Raw genomic sequence first — 22,371 nt, forward strand, 5'->3', positions numbered from 1 at the left:
TCTATAAATGTGTTAATACTACATGGTCACATAGTGCAATTGCGTAACCAGGAAAATTCTGGAAAAGTCTGTTTTGTTGAACTTATCCACTGTTCACTGATGGAGACTTGAGTGCAAAACTGTTTGTGGTAATTATACTCCCAAAGCTATAATAGCAATTGTAGTCCTAGCCATCATAGCATAACTGTTCATATGAATTGAGGTCCAAAGCCATCTCATCGTTTTTCAGTGGTACCATCCTCAGCAATCTCAGTGATCTTTAGACTGCACCCTGTGGGGCCATTCTCAGCAGCAGCATATAATTTCCAATTGATGAGAACTCCAATCAGAAGTAGGGCATCAGGATGGATCAGGCAGGTCCGGAGAGCAGAAAGGGTCAGGATCACTGGTATCTCAGGAGTATCATGTGTAGCTCAACAGAGAGAGAGAGAGAGAGAGAGAGAGAGAGAGAGAGAGAGAGAGATTATTAGGTATGGTTATTGTCCCGTAAAGGTTAAGGACAATGTACTTTGCATGAGTGCAAGCAGGGACTCTGGCAAGACTAGCATAACTAAAAGGGAGAACCAGAAGGTAACAGACATGAGGGCATCCTGGGACATAAGGCAGCCAGCCACGCCACCATCAACAAACCTGGCTGAAAAAGCTTGACTTCACAAATATGCTTCCAGCAGGGACTTAAACACAAAGACTGTGTCTGAGTCCCAAACATTAATCAGAAGGCTGTTCCATAACTGTGGGGCTTTGTAAGAGAAAGCTCTTCCCCCTGCTGTAGCCTTCACAATTTGAGGTACCAACAAATAGTCTGCACCTTTTGATCGATGTAGGTGTGGCAAATCATAAGAGACCAAAAGTTCACTCAGGAACTGTGGTGCAAGACCATTCAGTGCTTAATAAGTCAATAGGCCTACTAGTATTTTATAATCAATGTGAAATTTTACTGGGATCCAACGCAATGTGGATAAGATAGGGGTCATATCTTCTGGTTCTAGTAAGGACTCTTGCTGCTGCAAGAGGCAAGACTACACACTGGATGGCATGCCAGTCCATAGAAGGGCACCATGCACACATGTTCACACACTCATTATCACCTAGAGGAAATTTGTCATAGCCAATCAACCTACTGGCATATTTTTGGAAGGTGGGAGGAAACCAGAGAGAAGCCTGAGAAAACCCACACAGACATGTGGAGCACATGCACAGAAACTGACTAACTTCTAGTTCTTCCATAACTTGACTTCAGGACCAAACCAGGGACCCTGATGATGTGAGGTGACAACATTACTTGCTGATAGAAAAATAGATAGATAGATCGATAAATATATGAAAGGAGCTGATAGGAAGGTTATGTAAACTCAAATAACCATTCTTTACAACTGGTTTGAGCATAAAATCATCTTAGAATGCACATTATGTTGAACCACATTATGTTGAACCTAAGTGCGCCTTTTACCATTACCTTGAGGTGATTGGGCTAAAACAGTAGATCACATCAGGTTCTACTCCTGCCAAGAACAGGAAATTGAAGCTACAGTGGGCACAAACTCACCGAAACATTGGCAGGTCTGATGAATCTCAATTTCTGCTGTAACACACAGATGACGGGGTTAGAATTTGGCATCAGCATCATGAATCAACAAACCCAGCCTGCCTTTTGTCGACAGTTTAGGTTGTTGTTGGTGGTGTAATGTTGTAGGGAATGTTTTCTTGGCACATATTGGGCCTCTTAATTCTAATCAAACCTTGTTGTGAATGCCACTGCATAACCGAGTGTTGCTGCTGACCACATACATCCCTTTATGGCCACATTTTACTATCTTATAATAGCTATTTCCTGCATGATAATGCTCCATGTCACAAAGCACAAGTCATTTCAAGCAGGTTCCATGCAAACAACAATGGTTCAGTGGCCTCCCCAGTCAACAGATCCAAATCCAATAGAGCACTTTAGGGATATGGTAGAACGGAAGATTTGCAAGAAAGTGTTAGTATGGATGTCACGATACGAAGTTGAGATGGATGCAATTGCATAATTTTAAAGATTTAATAAAGTAACAAACAAAATACAAAGATACTAACTCTAAGGCAAAACACGGTGGCAAGGACTAAACACAAACCAAAGACAAAAACACAGCTCCAGAGACAAGGCATATAAAGACTAACGTAAGACAAGAAAGCAGTGCAAACAGTGGCGATATATAGGAGTGCTCGTTAACAGAAACGTGATACAGGTGCAGGTGGTCATGTGACACTGATGTAGTATGATGAAGTGGCTGCTGGGAAATGAAGTCCAGAGTTCCTTCCTTGATGAAATTGCACTCAAAAAGATTCATTGACTTTACTTGATTCAAATGTGTACATTGGTTCTATGTGAATGAACTGAGAACCAATGTACACATCTGAATCAAGTAAATTCAATTATTCAACTAATTTCAGGATTAGTGCGGCCCTGCATGTTGCACGCTTCGAGAGGGCGGGTTCCATTAGCATATGAATTAAACATTTAAATTCTACATTTACATTTAAGACTATATTTATATTTAATATTTACATTCCTATTTAACATTTATATTTCTATTTAACATACATATTTTTAAAAAATTACACTGAAACTTGAGTCACTATCTAAATGTATCAGAATTGCCTCAAATGTTCAAAACAAGTCAGAGAGAAAAGAATGTGCAACTTTTTTACATTTTACATTTGATCTAAGGACGATAGCCCTTTTGTATCAGCAAGTGATTGTTAGGTAGATGCCCTCTTCAATTCTGACCGCATGTTTTCAATAGGACTGAAGTCTGGAGACTGAGATGACCATTGATTTTGTGTTCCTGCAATCATTTCTGTATTGATTTAGATGGTGACATTATATTCTTCAAAGATTCATCTGGAGTGAAGTCTTTAATTTCATGGCAGAGGCAGTATACTCATCTGTCTCATTGATGGAAAATTTTGTTTAGTGGTAGTTTTAATTGTTTAAGCAATTTTTAATCCATTACCTGACTTGGGCATGTCAACAACAATTTTACTCTTTGGTGTTGAAAGCTCTTTAGTTTTCTCATGACTCACAAAGGGATATTACACATGGAAAATCACAATATTCCTTTAAAAATCACAATATTAATTTAAAGTATTAAAGTATTAAATTGTCATAATATAATTATTATAGAGAGCAGTAAATAGTAAAACAATCATTAATTTGTTTTGCATTTAAAACTGCATCAGTTACTCTGCTCTCTGGTCCTGCAACAAGTAGTGCCCTAAGCACTGTAATCCCACTTCAAGTTTGCACTTTGATGACAATGTTGAGTTGTGGGCCTGTGGTACACACCATTTTTTCAATCCCTTGATCAAAACAAAAGTTATACTTTGTTGGAAAAAACTCTGCTACCTGCTGCAGTCTTCATTATTCTAGGTACTTAAAAATGGTCTGGACCTTTTGAAAAAGGTATGCCAGATCACAATAGACCATACATTTGGTGAAACCATAGGTCATTTGTAGTATTTTATAAACCTTGTGAACTTTTATTGGGAGACAGTGCAGTGTGAATAATGCAGGGGAAAGAATCCACTTATCCACACTACATTGGACTACTGGACTTTTTATTTAGGCTTTACAACACTCACACAACAGCATTATATTTCTTGGCTTAGCAATGTTTCTGAGATGTCTATCCTATTAATATTATGTACAGCTTCAAATGAGACACAGCAGTCAATAATCACACCAAGGTCTTTCAATGCTGCATTCTGATGTAACTGAAAGGACATTCAAAGATGCCACTTTAACTCATGAGAACACAATTCTCCTTTTCCAGGGAAACTTAACAGAGAATCCTTTACCTGAATGCAAGAAGAATGGGCGATATGTAACTCTCTAGAGTTGTGTCCCAGAAATGTTAAAAATGCAAATGTAATATACTGAATATGATTAGTTTAGTTTTTATGCCTCTGCCACCTGGAGTGTCGCATAGGATTTAGATCGAATTATCATTGTAACCAGCCGATGAACTGATTATGAAATTGATCCAAATAGGGTCAACGTCACAGCAAGGTCAAATGTATGAAGTAGGTTTTCTTCAAACTTCTAGCTTCTTCTTGTTCAAAGTACAGTATATGATTTAGGCATTCCTGTAGACACACACTCCATTTTTAAAAGGAAGAAGAGGAGCTGATTTGATTGCATATCCTTTTTCCTTTTGCAGGTCACAAAAACTTATTTGGTGGTCAAAAAATGCCAAAAACATATATTAACAGAAATTCTAAGGGGCTGAGAGATTTCCCATGACTTATTTATTAACAAGACTGGTGTTTTGTTGAGGTGAGAAACCTGACAAACTGGGGTCTCCCAGTCAAAAAGTCCAGGAGCTAGTGGCAGAGGGGGCTGGTCAAACCCAGCAGGGTGGTCAAACCCACCCTGTATTCTAATGACTTTTTCTGATAACACAGTAATGTAATGCATTACATTTAAACTTTATATAATTTGATTACAGTTAATGATGTCAATAAAATTACAATATAATAAAATTAAAATAAATCCCATTTTGCGCAGCTGCGTCAGTTAAAAATTCCGCCGGGTCACCCAATTGTTTAGTGCAAATCTATGCAATGTACACAGCTTCAGTACTCAGGCGATATATCTTTGAAAAGCTAAGATTCTTGTGATTTGACTAATATAAACCGTTTCAAGATATAATCACAACAGAAGCTACAATCAACATCTCTGTCAGACCACCAACATACAAACAAATATTTATGACACTGAGGCAACTCCCTACTACTGAAGCCTCATAGTAGGCCACTGATCCATTACATCCCGACAAAAACAGTCTTGTTACATTGGCAAAGACCCAAACAATCCAATTATGTAAAAATGTTTAGTCCAAAACACATTATTACATCAATTAATACCCACTGACTGTTATTTCTGTCATTATAACTGTCATTTCAAATTACCAGATGATGTGCCTAATCTTTCACATATTCTCCATTATAATTTCGGCTAACTTGTGAATATTCAATGTGGACTCTCTCATTAAATAAAACCAAGGCCATGGAGAAGCATGTTTTGTAACCCCTATCTTTAGGGTACATTCATCCTTCCACCTTTCCTGCCACAGCAGGAGTTCTTCTTTTTAGAAAAAAGATGGATTGAGACCCTATATTCATTATAGAGGTCTGAATACTGAATACTGAATACTGTCATGGTGACACCCACTTATATCCAATGCCACTAGTGCCTTCAGTGCTGGAAAAGGTGCATGGAGTAAATACATATTTTCCTTAAACTTGACTTACATACAGTCTATATTCTCATCATTATTTGTGAAGGGGATGAGTGTACGCCCACATTCATTTGGGCTTGAGACACTATGAATACTTGGTAATGTCTTATGTTATAGCTAACATTCCTTTGGTCTTACGGACTTTCATTCATAAAATACTTCAAGAGATGGTGAATAGATTTGTAATATTGATGACATAAAAGTCCTCTTCAGAAACTGAGCATGTGGAACTTCACCTGTATGTGCAATCCAGCAAGCCCTTAACAACCTTAAGAGCAGATTCCTCATCACACCCATTCTATGGCACCCTGATACCTCTGCCATTTGTCATGGAGACAGAAGCTTCAGTAAGTGGTATCAGAGCTATCTTGTCATGAAAATACACCTAAACTACACCAATGTGCATTTTTCTCCAGAAAACTCAGCCTTGATGAATGGAACCATGACATGGGAAATCAGGAATTTCTTGCAATAAAACAGTTCTTGGTGAATGGTTAGAGGGCACTGAACATCTCTTTCCCATTCTTACAGACAAAAAAATCTGGAATATGTCTGTAAAGACGATCAATGCATGGAAAGCCAGATGAGCCATGTTCTTTACAAGATTCAGATTCACTCTCATATACTGACCAGGATCCAAGAACACCAAAGCTGATGCTCTTTCTCAAATTCATACCTCCATGGACTTCATACCTCCCCAAAACACAAGGTCACATAGCAATAATGGTAATCAGTGACAGCTTTTCAAAGGCCTGCCAATTTCTACCTTTAGCAAAGTTCCCTACCACCATGGATACAGCAGAAACAATACTTAAGGAAGTGTTCAGATACTATGGCCTACCAGAGGACATTGTGTCTCATAAAGGGGTACTGTAATAAGAACACAGGTCAGTTCACAATCTGTTCAACTGAGGTTAGACTCTGCAGTTCTAGCACAACCTCTGCCAGTCTCACCCACTTCCGAGTCACTTCCTTGTCCTCAGCTCTATAAACTGCACATGGAAATTAATTCAGTGTGAGACCTTGTCAATACCATGTGTCTTGTGTAATCTCTGAGCTCTGCTTCAACAACCTTGCTTATTGGAAAACACCTTATACCTTGATTACTGTGCTTATTTGTGTTTTGACCCTAGGGTGATTATTAACACTATTACTTGGATTGTGCTTACACATGGATCCTCATACTTTACCTGAGCCTCCATTGTTACACAAGTGCTGTGGTATAATATACACAGAATTTTATAAACTTATATATGCATGGTGTGTGTTGAGTGTGTGCTGATGAATGAGAAGTGTATGTTGTGATGTTTGCCCCAACTTCCCCTCTCCTCCTCCTTCGCATTTACTGGCTATTCTTGGAACATCCAAATTATAGTCTGTCAGTATGTGGCTGGGAAGTGTGGTTCTTAAATTCTACTTTTCTCCTCCCATCTGTTTTCCTCTTCCACCATCTTCCTCGTAACCCCCTCTCGAGTCACAGTTTTTATTTGTCATAACACTACTTTATCCCCTTCATCACCCACTTTTCTTGTTTTATTGTTTGCTTCCTTTCTGGCCACGTCTTAGCTGGCTATAGAACTTACAATCACTTTATTTTTGCCATTCTTTCTCGCCCTTTCCTTAGTTCATTCATGATGTTACTTTTCAGGAATTTTCTCTATACAGATTTGTTTTTTAAATCATGCATATCCATCTCTCATTTCCTGTCTGCTGTATGCTTTCCTTTCTTTCGACCACTTCGTGTTTCTCTTTTCAATATAATTATTTCAGAAAAACAAGATTTTGCTCCATTAATGATAAATAACATTGAGTATGATCTCAAAAGTGTGTGTGAGTGTATGACATGATATACATGAACTGTATACATTGATTAATGTTTTTCTGTATGTGTGTATATGTACAGTGCCCTCCACTAATAATATTGGCACCCTTGGTAAATATGAGCAAAGAAGGCTATGAAAATTTGTCTTTATTGTTTAACCTACTCTGCTCTAATTACTAACAACTTCAAATAAAACACAGGTTTATCAAAAAATTATTTGTTAAATATTTGTGCAACAATTATTGGCACCCTTATGAATTCATATGAGAAAAACATGTTTGAAGTATAGTCCCATTGATATTTTACATCTTGTAGTACACCTGGGTGACTAGGCACAGGAAATTGTTCAACCATGACTTCCTTTTTCAGAGGGGTATAAATATGAGGTAACACATAGGCCAAATTCCCTTAGTCATTCATAACAATGGGTAAGACCAAGGAATATAGCTGTGATGTGTGGCAAAAGGTTGTTGAGCTTCACAAAATGGGAAGTGGCTATAAGAAAATAGCACAAACATTGAAAATGGCCATTTCCACCATCAGGGCAATAATTAAGAAGTTCCAGTCAACTGGAAATGTTATGAATCAACCTGGAAGAGGACGTGTGTCTATATTGTCTCAACACACTATGAAGAGGATGGTTCGAGTGGCCAAAAAATCTCCAAGGATCCCAGCTGTAGAATTGCAGAAGTTAGTTGCGTCTTGGGGTCAGAAAGTCTCCAAAACTACAATCTGAATTCACCTACATCACCACAAGTTGTTTGGAAGGGTTTCAAGAAAAAAGCCTCTACTCTCATCCAAAAACAAACTCAAGCATCTTCAGTTTGCCAGACACTACTGGATCTTCAAATGGGATCGGGTTCTATGTTTACATGAAACCAAAATAGAGCTTTTTGGCAATAAACACCAGATGTGGTTTTGTTGCATACAGAGAAGTAGCCATATGGAAAAGTACCTCATGCCCACGGTTAAATATGGTAGTGGCTCTTTAATGTTTTGGGGCTGTTTTTCTGCCAGAGGACCTGGATATTTTGTTAAGATACATGGCATCATGGACTTTATCAAATATCAACAGAAATTAAATGAAAACCTGACTGCCTCTGCCAGAAACCTTAAATTGGGCCATGGTTGGATCTTCCAGCAGGATAATGATCCAAACATACATCAAAATCAACACAAAAATGGTTTACTGACCACAAAATCAAGGTCCTGCCATGAAATCCATAGAAAACCTGTGGGGTGAACTGAAGCGGAGAGTTCACCAGCATGGACCTCGAAATGTGAAGGATCTGGAGAGATTCTGTATGGAGGAATGGTCTCAGATCCCTTGCCATGTATTCTCCAACCTCATCAGGCATTATAGGAGAAGACTCGGAGCTGTTATCTTGGTAAAGGGAGGTAGCACAAAATATTGACTAAAAGGGTGCCAATAATTGTTGCACACCTATATTTAACAAAGACTTTATATATATATATATATATATATATATATATATATATATATATATATATATATATATAAACCTGTGTTTTGTTTGCAATTGTTTGATATCCATGAGAGCAGATTATTTTTGTGAATTTTCTTAACAAAAGATCAAAAGGTTCAACAATAAAGGCAATTTTTCACAGCCTTCTTTGCTCATATTTACCAAGGGTGCTAATATTAGTGGAGGGCATTGTAGGTACAGTTTAACCCAGTGAATTGTGCTGCTTACTCATCTCTTGTTACCCAAAACTAGACACCTTGGGCTGTATTCAGAGTTGAGTTAAGTGTGCATATTGAGAATTCAATAACAAAATTGTGCACATCAGTAATCAGACGTCAGAGGTAACAACAGTCTTGAGCGCTAGTCAAAAGTTACGTGAGAGTTACGCATGCAGAATGGAGTTTGCCTAAAACAAAGCCATGTCTTAGTTGTTTGTGATTATAAACATGAACTTAAACCCATTTTTCTTGTGTGTTATTGGCTTGAGTGAGGAGCAGTATTAATTCCAGCATCACTCTCTGACAGTTTATGGTTTGATGTAACCACAATATACATTGTGCGGAAAATCATGTTTTGTGCATTTTGTGTGTGTGTGTGTGTGTATATATATATATGTATATATATATATATATATATATATATATATATATATATATATATATATATATATATACATACATACATATATAGCATTTGTTTATATTTATATATATATACATATATTGCATTTGTTGGGAAGTTTTGTTAGCAAGGTCAGTGGACTATCTTAATGTGCATAAACAAATCCAGAGACCAGAATTATTGCTTAATCATTTATTTTTATGTCTATTCGATGAAAAGCATTTAACTCAAAACATCACATATTTGTGGGATTTAAAAATGATTTAAATGTGAATTAATGACTCACTCACTCATACATATATAAACATATAAACAAATCTTTTTTATTTATAGAATAAATGTGTATAAATAAAGCCATGCTCTAAACTGGAATATTGTAGCAAGACAGCCTGCTAATCCATGATTACAAACTAATGATTGCTTTATTGCAAGCAGTTAATGCTTCACTGTTCTGTAATAGGAAAATCTGCTGATCTATTGCTGTCCTTAAGTATTAGGATTACACAGTGCTGAGTGTGAGCAGATTCTTAATGTGTGTGTATGTGTGTGTGTGTGTGTGTGTGTGTGTGTGTGTGTGGGTGGGTGTGTGTGGATATAAGGGTGTGGGTGAATGTTTGGGTGTGGCTGTTTTTGTGCATTCACCCCAGCTGTTGAATGCATTGCAGATGTAGCAGCAAGAAAAAGCCTTGACTATTAGCCAGCAAGAGGCAGAAAAAACAAAATTAAGGGTCATTAACACAGGAAATGAAAGTGATTAAATTATTACAGAAAATTAGAACAAAAGGAGGACAGGGCTAAAAGGAAGAAAAATACAAAAGAGAAAGGAATACATTCACTGACCACTTTGTTAGGAAAATCTTATAATGGCTGATGATAAGTATGATAAGGCACCATGTCACAAAGCATGTCCTCTTAATGTGGTTCCATGAAAATGAGAATGAGTTCTGTGTATTTTAATGGACTTCTCAGAGTGTATATACAGTATATACAGGTACAGATACAGGCGCTGCATTACACAGATTATAACAACAAATAGCTGTTTGCTCAGCTCCTGAACATGTACAGTTGTACAGCACAGTCAACATCTAACAGTCAACAAGCTGTAATTTGTTTGCTTGACCATTTTTAATTTTCCTTTTTTTTTTTTGATTGATTACCTCTATGGATTGGCCATCTTTGTGTTATGGCACACAACAAATTTTGATTATGCAGCTGTTTACAGAAACCTCAATATCTCGGCTCAGGATGGTCCTAGCTCCTTGGAACAAAAACTGATCTCTAGAGCACATTACAAGGTACATGAAGATATATATTTTGCAAATTTTTTTTGGCGGGGGGGGGGGGGGGTACGTAGGTAAGTATAGTGTGTACGCAGAACATTTCAGATTTGAGACTTCTCTTATTTATTTTAATTTTTTTTTATGGGGCAAAAAAGTGCAGGTTTTTTTTTACATTTCCCTACATTTTGGGTTGAATATCTCTGGTGGGGGACCAGATACGAATCTGAAATTTTTACAGAAATAAGTCCTCTATAGTAAAAACTTTGAGTTTGAGATCCCACTGGTTACCGAGTTAGGGCTAGTAGAAATCTGAGGAAAAGCCTACTTTATTCATGCATTTTGGGAAGTGAACAGATGTAATATAAGCATAACACATAATAGAAATGAACAATATTTTACAATAATTATGTTTATGATTGACCTACAATAGCTTATGCTTGTCAGTGAGGTCTAAAATGTTACTACATTTGATATTGACAACAGTGAAGCATGAAATATCACAGGGTTCTTCAAATATGCAGAGTTTAGCTCAAATTTCCAAACTCACCTGCCTGTAATTTTCTAGTAATCCTGAAGACCTTGGTTAGCTTGTTCAGGTGTGTTTGATTAGGGTTGTGCTAAACTCTGCAGGACCTCAAGGACCAGATTTGAAGAACCCTGATCTATCATGTTGGTATGTGTGATTTACTGGCAGGTAAGTTTGGAGGTTGGAGCTAAACTCTGCAGATTTGAAGAACCCTGTGATAGATCTACACAGCACCATACACAGCAAGCTGCAATGCATTGTTTTTTCTGACATCTTTCTATCATAGCCAGCATTAACCTTTTCAGCAATTTGTACTACAGGAGCTCTTCTGTGGGATCGGATCAGATTCCCTGGTTCATCGGTTGTCCTTCCTTGGACCACTTTTGGTAGGTAATAACCACTGCATACCGGGAATACATGCCATTTTGGAGATGCTCTGACCTGGTCATCTAGCTATCACAATTTGGCCCTTGTCAAAGTCGCTCAGATTCTTATGCTTGCCCATTTTTCCTGCTTCAAGATCTAACTGGCTGTCTAATACATCCCACCCCATTGATAGGTGCCACTGTAATGAGATAATCAGTGATTCACTTCACCTGGTTAGGTGTCCACATTGGCCATGTAGTGTATATAAATAGTGTAAATTATGCAATACATTTTTTTTTTTTTTAACATTTTGCATATAATTATGGTTTTCTTTTTAAAACCACATTGTGGATAAGAATTTAGTATAAAGTCTGGTCCAGTGCATATTATATTTTCATTAGTTAAATACTATTTACATTTAAGAATGCTGTTCATTAAGGGTACACTTGGCGTTTTCAACTTCACGCTATATTTAGTCCTGTGTTTTACTTAAATAAAGGCTAAATGCTAACATAAAGGCTAATGTTTTTCTTTTTTCTTCTCCTTGCCTGTCAAATTGCGGGGCCAAGAAATCCACAGAGCCTTGGCAGGGCCCCAAATTAGAGCTACAGAAAAAGCCCAAGAGGAAGCAGGAGCTTCACACTTAAGGCATGCTCAGATGTCCCTGACATTTTCCTGCTCATTTTCACTTAACTGAAGCGTTCACTGTTGTGGTGTTTTTTGTTGTGTCTCAGGGTCATTGCCAGGGCTGACTATTTGCCTTTAGAATGCACTCGTTTATCAAAGTGCTGAAAAATATTCACTTTTCTTACTTTTTCATTTACTTTTGTCAGATGTTTTTATTTAGTTTTTTGATGTTTGGGATGTCCATCTAACCTTATTAATAATAAATGATTTAGCACCTAAACATACAGGCACATACACAGAACATAGAAACTGTGTTTTTGTCAGGACTATCAGTGTAAACTAAGACATTGTGTATAAGTATACAGTGCATCCTGAAAGTATTCACAGTGCTTCACTTTTTCCACATTTTGTTATGTTACAGCCTTATTTGCTTATGTGCTTTTATTGTTTTTTATTTTTAATAAATTTGCAAAGATTTCAAACAAACTTCTTTCACATTGTCATTATGGGATATTGTTTGTAGAATTTTGAGGAAAATAATGGATTTAATCCATATTGGATTAAGGCTGTAACATAACAAAATGTGCGAAAAGTGAAGCGCTGTGAATACTTTTCAGATGCACTGTATATATAGAACTGGGTTTAACTGTACTGAGCGAAAGATTGTTTTTCTAAATGGTATCAAAGACATCCTTGTTTGTTTGGCTTTACAATCTAAACTCAGGCAATGTGATTGATCAGTATAACTATAGGTTTATCTAAAGGCTGTCAGAGATGTCATAACATTATGCAGTATATTTTGTGGTGGGTCACTTGCTTAGACTTTAGTACAACACAATGTTCAACCTTTAATACATAATATTTTATCAGGACATACACATTGAAAAGTTTGCTGAGTACAGTAGCTCCTAAACAGGTGGCATTATATGCTGTAAACATGCATTTCTGCAATTTTTTTAAAAATAAAACAAATTAAATTTGACACTAAACATTTCTGTCCTTGGACGGATATATTGTGGCGCCCTCTGTGGTTCAAAAAAGCTTCGTTGCTGTCATAGCTCAACCTGCTGGAGTTCCCGTTTCACTCTGATCAGAGAATGCACCCTTTAAAACCACCACATGCTTTTATTACACCTAATAATCTGTTCTCTCTGTCAGTAAAGGTTATAAACAGTCCTGCTGCTTGATCTGATCCTGAAACACTACTGCTGTGGCTCCTCTCACCCTACAGACCTGACACTACAGATCTGATGACTCCCATCTTCAGTAGGGTCATACCAAATATTCCATATCCATATGTGTCTTCTTGAAGTTTCTTCCTCATGTTGTGTCAGGAAGTTCTCATCTCTGGATTCTTGATAAGGTATCTACAGTAGTCTTGGCAAAGTCAAAGGCACATGCAATGAAACACTGTAAAGCAAAGATGCCTTCAGAAATAATTCAGTGAAATGTTTGTCAATATTTGGTATGATGACCCTTCACTTTAAAATAATAATAATAATAAAGGAATACTCTCAATTTGTGCAGTTTTATAAGGGAATTAGCTGGTATGTTTTACTGAGCATCTTGCAGAACCAGCCACAGTTCCTCTGGAAACTTTGACTGTTTGACACTCGCTTCTATTTTTTGCGGCAAAACCCAGCAGCCTTCATGATGTTTTTTGTCTGAAAAGTGGTCTGTTACATAATACACTGCTTTCTTTACTGACATACAAACATTTCCCTGTAACATTGCAAAAATGTTTGGAAATCTAAAATGTTCTTGTACCCACCCAATAATGCAGAAGTCATAAAATAAACATCTATAACAAAATTCGCACTAAAAAAAAAGATTAAGATTTTTCTGCCTAAGATTTTTGTACAGTGCTGTATATAATCCAGATTTCTGAAAGGCTGCTTTCAGATCATGTGTATTTTTAAAACACTATATAAATAACTTTGAATTAAATATTAAATAAAATGAAATAAAATGAAATTGTACACAAGTGCACATTTTCAAACTCAAGGGTTATTCCTGTATTCCTGTACCCAGTGTTACCGGGATATAGGCTCAGGCTTATCCAAGTCCCTGACCAAAGATAAAGCAGTTGAAGATGAATGAATGAATGAATGAGTGATACACACACACACACACACACACACACACACACACGCGGACTTAAATAGTGGTGGGTACAGCTCATTATGACTGGTCACTGTGATTCTTTGTGAGATAATGCGAAAGTGGAAACGAGAGAAACGGGAAGTAATCAAGAGTGGCTAGCACTCTCTATCTCCCACATATAAACAAAAATCAGTTTAGTGTTTATTTATAGTAATTTTATGGAGTGAATCAGCTACTACATCTCAAGTGCAATAACACTGGTTTGCTCTGAATTGCAACTGGTCAGTTCACGAGTCTCCAAGATAAATTTGGCAGCAAGTAACACATTCTTGATGACACACTTCCAGTATTTTCTCACTAGGCCAGTTTGTCCTACAGTGACACGCTCCTGATTTCTACTGTATTTTTGACACCCTGCCAGAAACTGTACTTCATAGTTTTATGTATGTTTATGGCTAACTCAATTTTCCAGAAGAAAGGTAGTTAGTGTTGTGACAAGCACTAACACAACAGAAAGTCCTAATTAAAAATGCTATTTTTCAGTTAGCACAGTCAGGTGATAATATCCTTGCATTCCTTCAGAAGATTTTTCTGCTAGAAAACCGAGCAGGCAGAGCAAGAATTTTCAGAAGAATTTTCATCCTATTTAATGCACGGTAAAGTGTTTGAGGCATAATACATAATTTTATGTCATTAACATAAAATATTCTTTTATGCTTCTCCCCATTTGCGGTTTCCAAATGATGACTGCAGTCAAGTTTAAGGTACAATGGTTTATTGTGTTTTATTTTTTTCTTGTCATTCATGAATTCTTGACATGTTTTAGTCATTCTAAACATGACTGGCACTATTGTTTCCAACAATAAACACTGTCAGTGTAATCTTCCACAAAACTGCCCCAGTGTCTCACATACTTGCATATTGAAAAGTTACAAATGTGTACCTAAACAAATATGAAAATCCTAAAATGCACACACACTTGCAACATTCCCCATAAGATGCACGCTTGTAACACACATACACATATTTAAATACATTCTTGCCAAGCTCTTAAACTTGTATATAAGAATAGTAGTGCAGCAAAATGACTAAATGGCCTCTTTTAAAACCCAGCTGTTTCCCAATTCTGACATATATCAATCAGCCATGACATTAAAACCACTGAAAGGTGACATGAATAACACTGATTATCTCATTACAGTGACACCTGTCAAGGGATGGGATATATTAGGCAGTAAGTGAACAGTCAGTTCTTGAAGTTGATGTGTTGTAAGCAGGAAAAATGGGCAAGTGTAAGGATCTGAGTGACTTTTACAAGGGCCAAAATGTGATGGCTAGACGACCGGGTCAGAGCATCTCCAAATCGGCAGGTCTTGTGGGGTGTTCCTGGTATGCAGTGGTTAGTACCTACCAAAATTAGTACAAGGAAGGATAACTGGTGAACCGGCAACAGGGTCATGATGCACATGGAGAACGAAGGCTAGACCGTCTGGTCCGATCCCACAGGAGAGCTAATGTAGCACAAATTGCTGAAAAAGTTAATGCTGGCTCTGATAGCAAGGTGTCAGAACACACACTGCATTTGCTGCTTATGGAACTGCATAGCTGCAGACTGGTCAGAGTACCTATGCTGACCCCTGTCCACCTCAGAAAGCACCTACAATGGGTGCATGAGCATCAGAACTGGACCATGGAGCAGTGGAAGAAGGTGGCCTGGTCAGATGAATCACGTTTTCTTTTACATCATGTGGATGGCCTGGTGCATCTGCATCGCTTACCTGGGGAAGAGATGGGGCCAGGATGCACTATGGGAAGAAGGCAAGCTGGTGGAGGCAGTGTGATGTTCAGCTGGGAAACCTTGGGTCCTGGCATTCATGTCGATGTTACTTTGACACGTACCACCTACCTAAACATTGTTGCAGACCAAGTACACCCGGGGAGCTTCTTGCTTGTGTACACCCCTTCATGGCAACGGTGTTCCCTAATGGCAGTGGCTTCTTTCAGCAGGACAATGTGCCCTGACACACTGCAAAAAATATTCAGGAATGGTTTGAGGAACATGACAAAGAGTTCAAGTTGTTGACTTGGCCTCCAAATTCCCCAGATCTCAATCCAATCGAGCATTTGTGGGATGTGCTGGACAAGCAAGTCCGATCCATGGAGGCCCCACCTCGCAACTTACACGACTTAAAGGATCTGCTGCTAATGTCTTGGTGCCAGAAACCACAGCACACCTTCAGAGGTCTTGTGGAGTCCATGCCTCGATGAGTCAGAGCTGTTTTGGTGGCACAAGGGGGACCTGCACAATATTAGGCAGCTGGTTATGTTAATGTTATGGCTGGCTGGTATATGGTTTCACAATGATTATCTGAAGTAGCTGGCACACTTCTATACATGTCACCTAGGGGGGAAAAAGACACACATAGCAAAATAATATATATATAAAAAAAGAATATGTCATAAATTCCCTTTGGGAGAAACACTGAAGAAACAGCCTTTCACAAAACTTCCCACAGTTTCTTTGATTTCCATCCTAGTAAATGGTTGGATCTTGCTTTCTGATCCATTGTATATTGATTCGCACAACAACCTTGAGAAGTCAGCCATGTTACACTCACCTAATAAGTAAATACTGCAGATCAATAAATAAAGCACCAATGACACGCAAAGCTATTACTAAATGTAAACTGTACAGTAAAGCATATTTCCAAACTGCAATTCTTTCATATAAAATGCTGATGCAGTTTACAACTCACGTCCTTTTACAAAATGGTCGCTATGCTAAACAGTGACACACCTTCTCAGGCACGGTATATTACACAGGGTTATTTCCTGGGTGGTAAAACATTACAGGAAATCACCTGTAAAGAGGTTCATTTATTTATCAATAAGTATCATTTGCTTCCCATTCACTGTAAAGACCTTATGTGAAGTATGACATGTAAGGTCAGGTAGAAAGAGAATGCAGACAGTGGAGTCACATGTGGGAATATAATTGAACATTAGCTCTGGGTGCTGAGCGAAGATCAGCATGTCTGACTTTAGCTTTTAACCTGAAAAGGTCAAGAATGTCATTATAACCGACGTTAGCTTAGAATCTGATGACCATCTTCACACTGTTTCTAATCAATATTTTAAATTTTGGCAAATTCATGAGTGAGCAGAATTCTTCTTGTTCCATTGCACTCGGAACACGATTGGCTCAAAGTACCAAGTCTCGGAAGACTTGTACCTTGACTACCTCTAACAGCTGGATACAATCCTGTAGAGGAACTATTTGACCTTCATCACCAACCTGGTAACTGATGCATCCAGTAGTTTCATTGTTGCAGTATGTTTTTGAGACTGTCCAACAAAGTCCATTTTACAGACTTTATAAGCAGTGTGAGATGCACAGAGCCTACTAGAATCCAGATGTAGTTGTATGTATAATTAGACAAGAAATGCTTCAATATTCCATTCAAGGTCTTCATCTTTTATATCCTAAGGAGAAGATAGTAGCTGATGTTCCATCAAAAAGGCAAGTTCACATATCACCATTCTGATATTCAATCATCCATCCATTCAGTTGAGGGCATTTTTGGCTCATTCCTCATTATCCAGCCCTCGGCCCCAAGGCCACTGTTTGGGTGTAATAGATCTACTGCTATATTTCCCTATTAGGTCTACTAGTAGGTCTGAAAAGTCACAAGGGAGACAGTGGCTAGGAGATGTGAAGGGCACCCAGGAGCAACATCACAACGGTCATCAACAAACGATCTCGAGAGGGACTGCTGCCGCTGATGCTCTTCTCCAGTTTGGGGATGTTGTGGTTAAACTCATCTAATCCAGTGAGAAAGGGAAAAACAATCAGAGACAACTAATAACAACTCACAACAAAGAGATACATATTTACATATCAGCATATGCATATAACTTAAAAGAATTACTTGTAAATGAATATTATCTTTCATAGATCCTTTCAGCATAAATGTGTACCACAGAAAATCGACACGTCATACTTCTAACTTATGGTGATATTTATTCAGAGTTGAGTTACACGCAATGCACGTAGTGAGGATTCAATACCAAACTTGAGCACATTAGTATTCAGAACCTAAACCTTACTACAGACTTAAGTGCTATTCAGAGAGTTGCAGCAGAGTTACGTGTGAAACTGAGACGTATGTGATCTTGGACTTAAAGCGGAAGTGAAGCAGAAATCAACAGAAACAGGATTTCAGGCCAGTGTTGTTGGAAATACGGAAATATGGAACGGCATTTGAGGTCAATATTTACTACAGTAATATGACTCTAATAATTAATTAATAGTATTGTCCATTTAAAGTCCAGGAGCAGTGGTAGCTCAGTGGTTAAGACGTTGGACTACTGGTTGGAAGGTCGTGAGTTCCCAGCACTGCTAACCTGCCACTGCTGGGGCCCTTGAGCAAGGCCCTTAACCCTAAACTCCTCATTTGTGTAAATGAGATAAATGTAAGTCGCTGTGGATAAGGGTGTCTGCTAAATGCTATAGATGTAAATGAAAAGGGCTTTTTTCGCATAGAGGAAATGGGAGGAGACAGCATCTTAATCAATGACAGTGGTTATCTCGAGGAGCAAATGCTTTCACATAAAATTATAAACGACATTAAATTGAGCTGTTAAATTAAAGCTTGTTTAAACCTTCAGCACAGGGGAGCATGTCAAATGAGCAAAAATGTTAGCATTATTTTATTAATTTGACAAATCAAAATATAGATGTATAAGTGTGATTAAAAAGCCTACATCTCTCACACACGTTACGATTTCATTACCTTGAATTAGTGGCCACATAGTCGTTACATTCTGCCCTTTTTATGGCATTGTAAATATCAGTTGTTTACCATAATGTCATCTGTGTTTATATCAAGGTCAACTGATGGGCTGCACGTTGATTAGAAGATAGAAAATATGCATGAGTTCACCAACGTTATACAACCACGTTGAGGGTCATACATGGATATGTAAAGGTAGTGTCCATTTTAATTCCAAGCGTAGTTAATACACACAACTCTCTAAAACCCTCTAAAGTGCTATTGACACCCAGAGAAATTGTGTATCCTGTCTTTGTTGATGTGCAGTACCATGTGCACTCACACACAGAGCTTCCTAGAATCCCAGGCATTATGTCACGGTGCATACCTGGAGGCTTTTAAAGCAGTCCCTGTTTGAAATTAAGGCTTGTGTGTGTGTATCCTGTGGATGCTTTACGCTTTGCAGAAGCCAAACTTACAAACAGCAATAATCTCCTCCTGGCAGGTAAAGGAAGAAGTTGTGTGTTGTGTGAGAGAGAGCGAAAGATATACAGTATAAAAGTGTTTATGAAACTGAATGCTAGTATAAGCTAAAATAAATGCATTATCGTACAGCTACTACAGAAAATGCTGATGGACCATAGTGCTTGGATACATAAATATGTATCTAATGAATAATGCAACTTTGAAATGCAACATTAACATGCATAGCGCTGAGTTTTCTTTGTGTGTGTGTGTGTGTGTGTGTGTGTGTGTGTGTGTGTGTGTGTGTGTGTGTGTACTCACCGATGTTATGTATGTTAGGCCTGGCTGTGTAGTCAGGAGGGTTTTGGTCTGCATCATCACCTGCATGTGAAACTGCAGAAGAATGAACACCAACTAAAATGTCAACTCAACCAATCCAGGTCAGTGTTGTAAATTAGCATCGCCTCTCCTATGATAAATGCAGGGTTTGCCAGCTCCAGCTCTTGGGAGATGCAGCAGTGAGGTGTTTTTTTTTCCTGCACCAGCATCCCTGATTCTATTTTAACATTGACTTTAAAATCGTTGAGCCTCGCCTGGAGAGAATGACAGCACTGAGTGTCTAATGAGGCTCTAGAAGGATCCTGGACCCTCCCCAATGCAGAACATTTCAAACTCCTTTGTATTATAAGGTTTGCGCATGTGCTAAGGTAAGGAGTTTCTCCAGTCATTTGAATGGCAACCTTTCAAAGCATTATGTGTAAAGTTATTTTATTTATTTATTTATTTTAAATGTGATCTGGCAGTAATTCTGGAGTTAACATGCATATTAAACCATTCGATCGAGTTTGTTATCCAACATACATGTATATATGTGTGAGTGGGTTTGTATGTGAAAAAGCAATGGAACTCACGTGTAGAACAGCACACAAATACCCTCAGTCTTAAACAGCTGTGGCCATGGTGATGGGTGGGTGTGGCTGCAAAATACACACACAGTAATACATCTCATGTCACTTACTGAGCTGTCCGATTACATTAAATAGACAGCCTATTAAAACACTATATTGCATCCTGGTAGTTAGTCTGCATACACATTAGGCATTTAAAAGAGTGCTTAATTTGTAAAACATGAGCTACTGGAGCACCAAGGGAGAGGTGATGTGGCAAGCGCACAGGGAGGAAACAGTGTTCCAAGTGCTTCATGTAATACAGTAGTGTCGAGTGCCATCACAGACCTAGGGCTAAGAGCGTAGGTACGATGACCATAATAAAACAGGAGATTACAACCTTTACAATTCAGTGATGCCATGGAAGGACTGGAGGAGTCAGCTGATTGTTAAGCTTCACAATATGCATTGCTCAGAACACAGTGTCTTACAAAAAGCACATTATATTTAAGCAACATAACACTAATTATCCAAATTACTCCACAATTCAGGCATCTGGTAATCATGGAAATGAGCCGATTGTATTATCGTTCATTAAGACTTTAAATCTGAGAGGTCCAGCATGATCCAGCTGACAAAAATTCAGCAGATAAAGATGTGAAATGTTTAAATGACCATAAAAAGACATTAACAACAACACATTTAGCCAACAGAACAGTACGTTATTTAATCAGCAGTTATTTTTCCAGTGATGTTAGCATGAACAGAGATCAGTGGAGTGAAGAGACAACGATGATGAGACAGACACTGATGTGGATGTGGATGCTGATCCTCAAAGTGAGAACTCGTTTCCCATTGTAAACTTATAAAACTTTACAATGTGGCAGTAATACTGTTTTTTTCCCATCAGATACAAATGTAGATGTACGCAGTGCATTAAATCTTTAAATGCAATTTTCTCCTTTTTTACTTTTGGGAATAACCAGACGTTAAAATTCTATAATCTGCTCATGCTCATAACTATATATAGTAGAAAATGTCAAAATTGGAATGTTGCCATGTTATTTTTGCAGGCCACCAAATAGTGTGTATCTGTTCACTGAAGATCAAAATTCATTTCTTTATATGCATCACAACCTGGAAAGAAGTTGGTGTATTCAGCCACCATTATTAACTAATAATATTTCATTAATAAATAATTGCATTTGTAGACGCTAAAAAAATACTTATAAATTGTGGATAGTTATCAAACGCTTACAGAGCTATAGACATAAGCTAACAATGCTTACATATGTAATAATACTCGTGGCCCACGTTGAACTCGTAGCCGAGCGAGAAGGCACTGTAGCGTTGAAACTTCTCAGAGAATTTGATTGGTGCGTGTGGTGCGTGTGGGCGGTTGCATTCCCAACGCTTGAAGCCCATCTGTGGGTCACAGGTGCGATAGCCACGGTAGCTAACCATGTAAAGTACATACTGCTCAGCCACACCACGCTCTAGCACCCCCCGCTGGCTTGTGTTGTAGTGCGGGCAGTAGATGTCCAGGTAGTCATTGACGTTGACCTGCACAGTGTAGCCCTCTCTCCGTAAACTGCATGTGAAGAGAGAAAGAGACAAGGGGATATTTTTAAGGCAAGACAATATCAGTATTCACCTACAGACATATTCACTTAGCTAACAAGAACATCCTAGCACGCAGAGAGAATACAACACCCCACAAAAACCTATCTTGGTGGATAGGATCGTTCAATGATAACAGTGTTAAAGATAAAACATTGGTTTTTACTCATTTTTAAAATCTGCAGAAATGTTTGGATTTACACGCAGCCAGCCGGGTGTATATATTTTGAAGGCATAGTTTCTGAGGATGAGATTTTATTTCTGAAAAACAGATCACTATCTCTTTTGTTCAAACTGTGTCTCTGCAATAATATTAGCATTAAGTGTACTACAGTAACTGGCTTTATTGGACGTCTCCCAGATGTATCAACCTTGAACAGCGTTTTGACCTCACAAAACTCGATCAAGTAACTGAATTCTTAAGTCTTCATTACATTTTACCCTAAACAGTGCAATGTAAAAGAAAAATAATTAGGCTACAGGAAAAGCTAGTACCATGCTATAGTAATCATA

The 22,371-nt window shown here is 38.0% G+C and overlaps 1 protein-coding gene across 1 annotated transcript; it reads right to left on the reverse strand.

Moving 5' to 3' along the window:
* Nucleotides 1–17,281: 17,281 nt before the first annotated feature.
* Nucleotides 17,282–21,876, reverse strand: efna3a (ephrin-A3a; the record flags this gene model as incomplete). The annotated part of the gene is made up of 4 exons (XM_053638119.1): nucleotides 17,282–17,936; nucleotides 19,673–19,744; nucleotides 20,263–20,328; nucleotides 21,528–21,876. Coding segments are annotated over 4 exons (606 nt in total), but the record flags the coding sequence as incomplete, so codon positions are not given.
* Nucleotides 21,877–22,371: the final 495 nt, after the last annotated feature.

This window comes from Ictalurus furcatus, chromosome 12, assembly GCF_023375685.1.
Source record: "Ictalurus furcatus strain D&B chromosome 12, Billie_1.0, whole genome shotgun sequence".
NCBI lineage: Eukaryota > Metazoa > Chordata > Actinopteri > Siluriformes > Ictaluridae > Ictalurus > Ictalurus furcatus.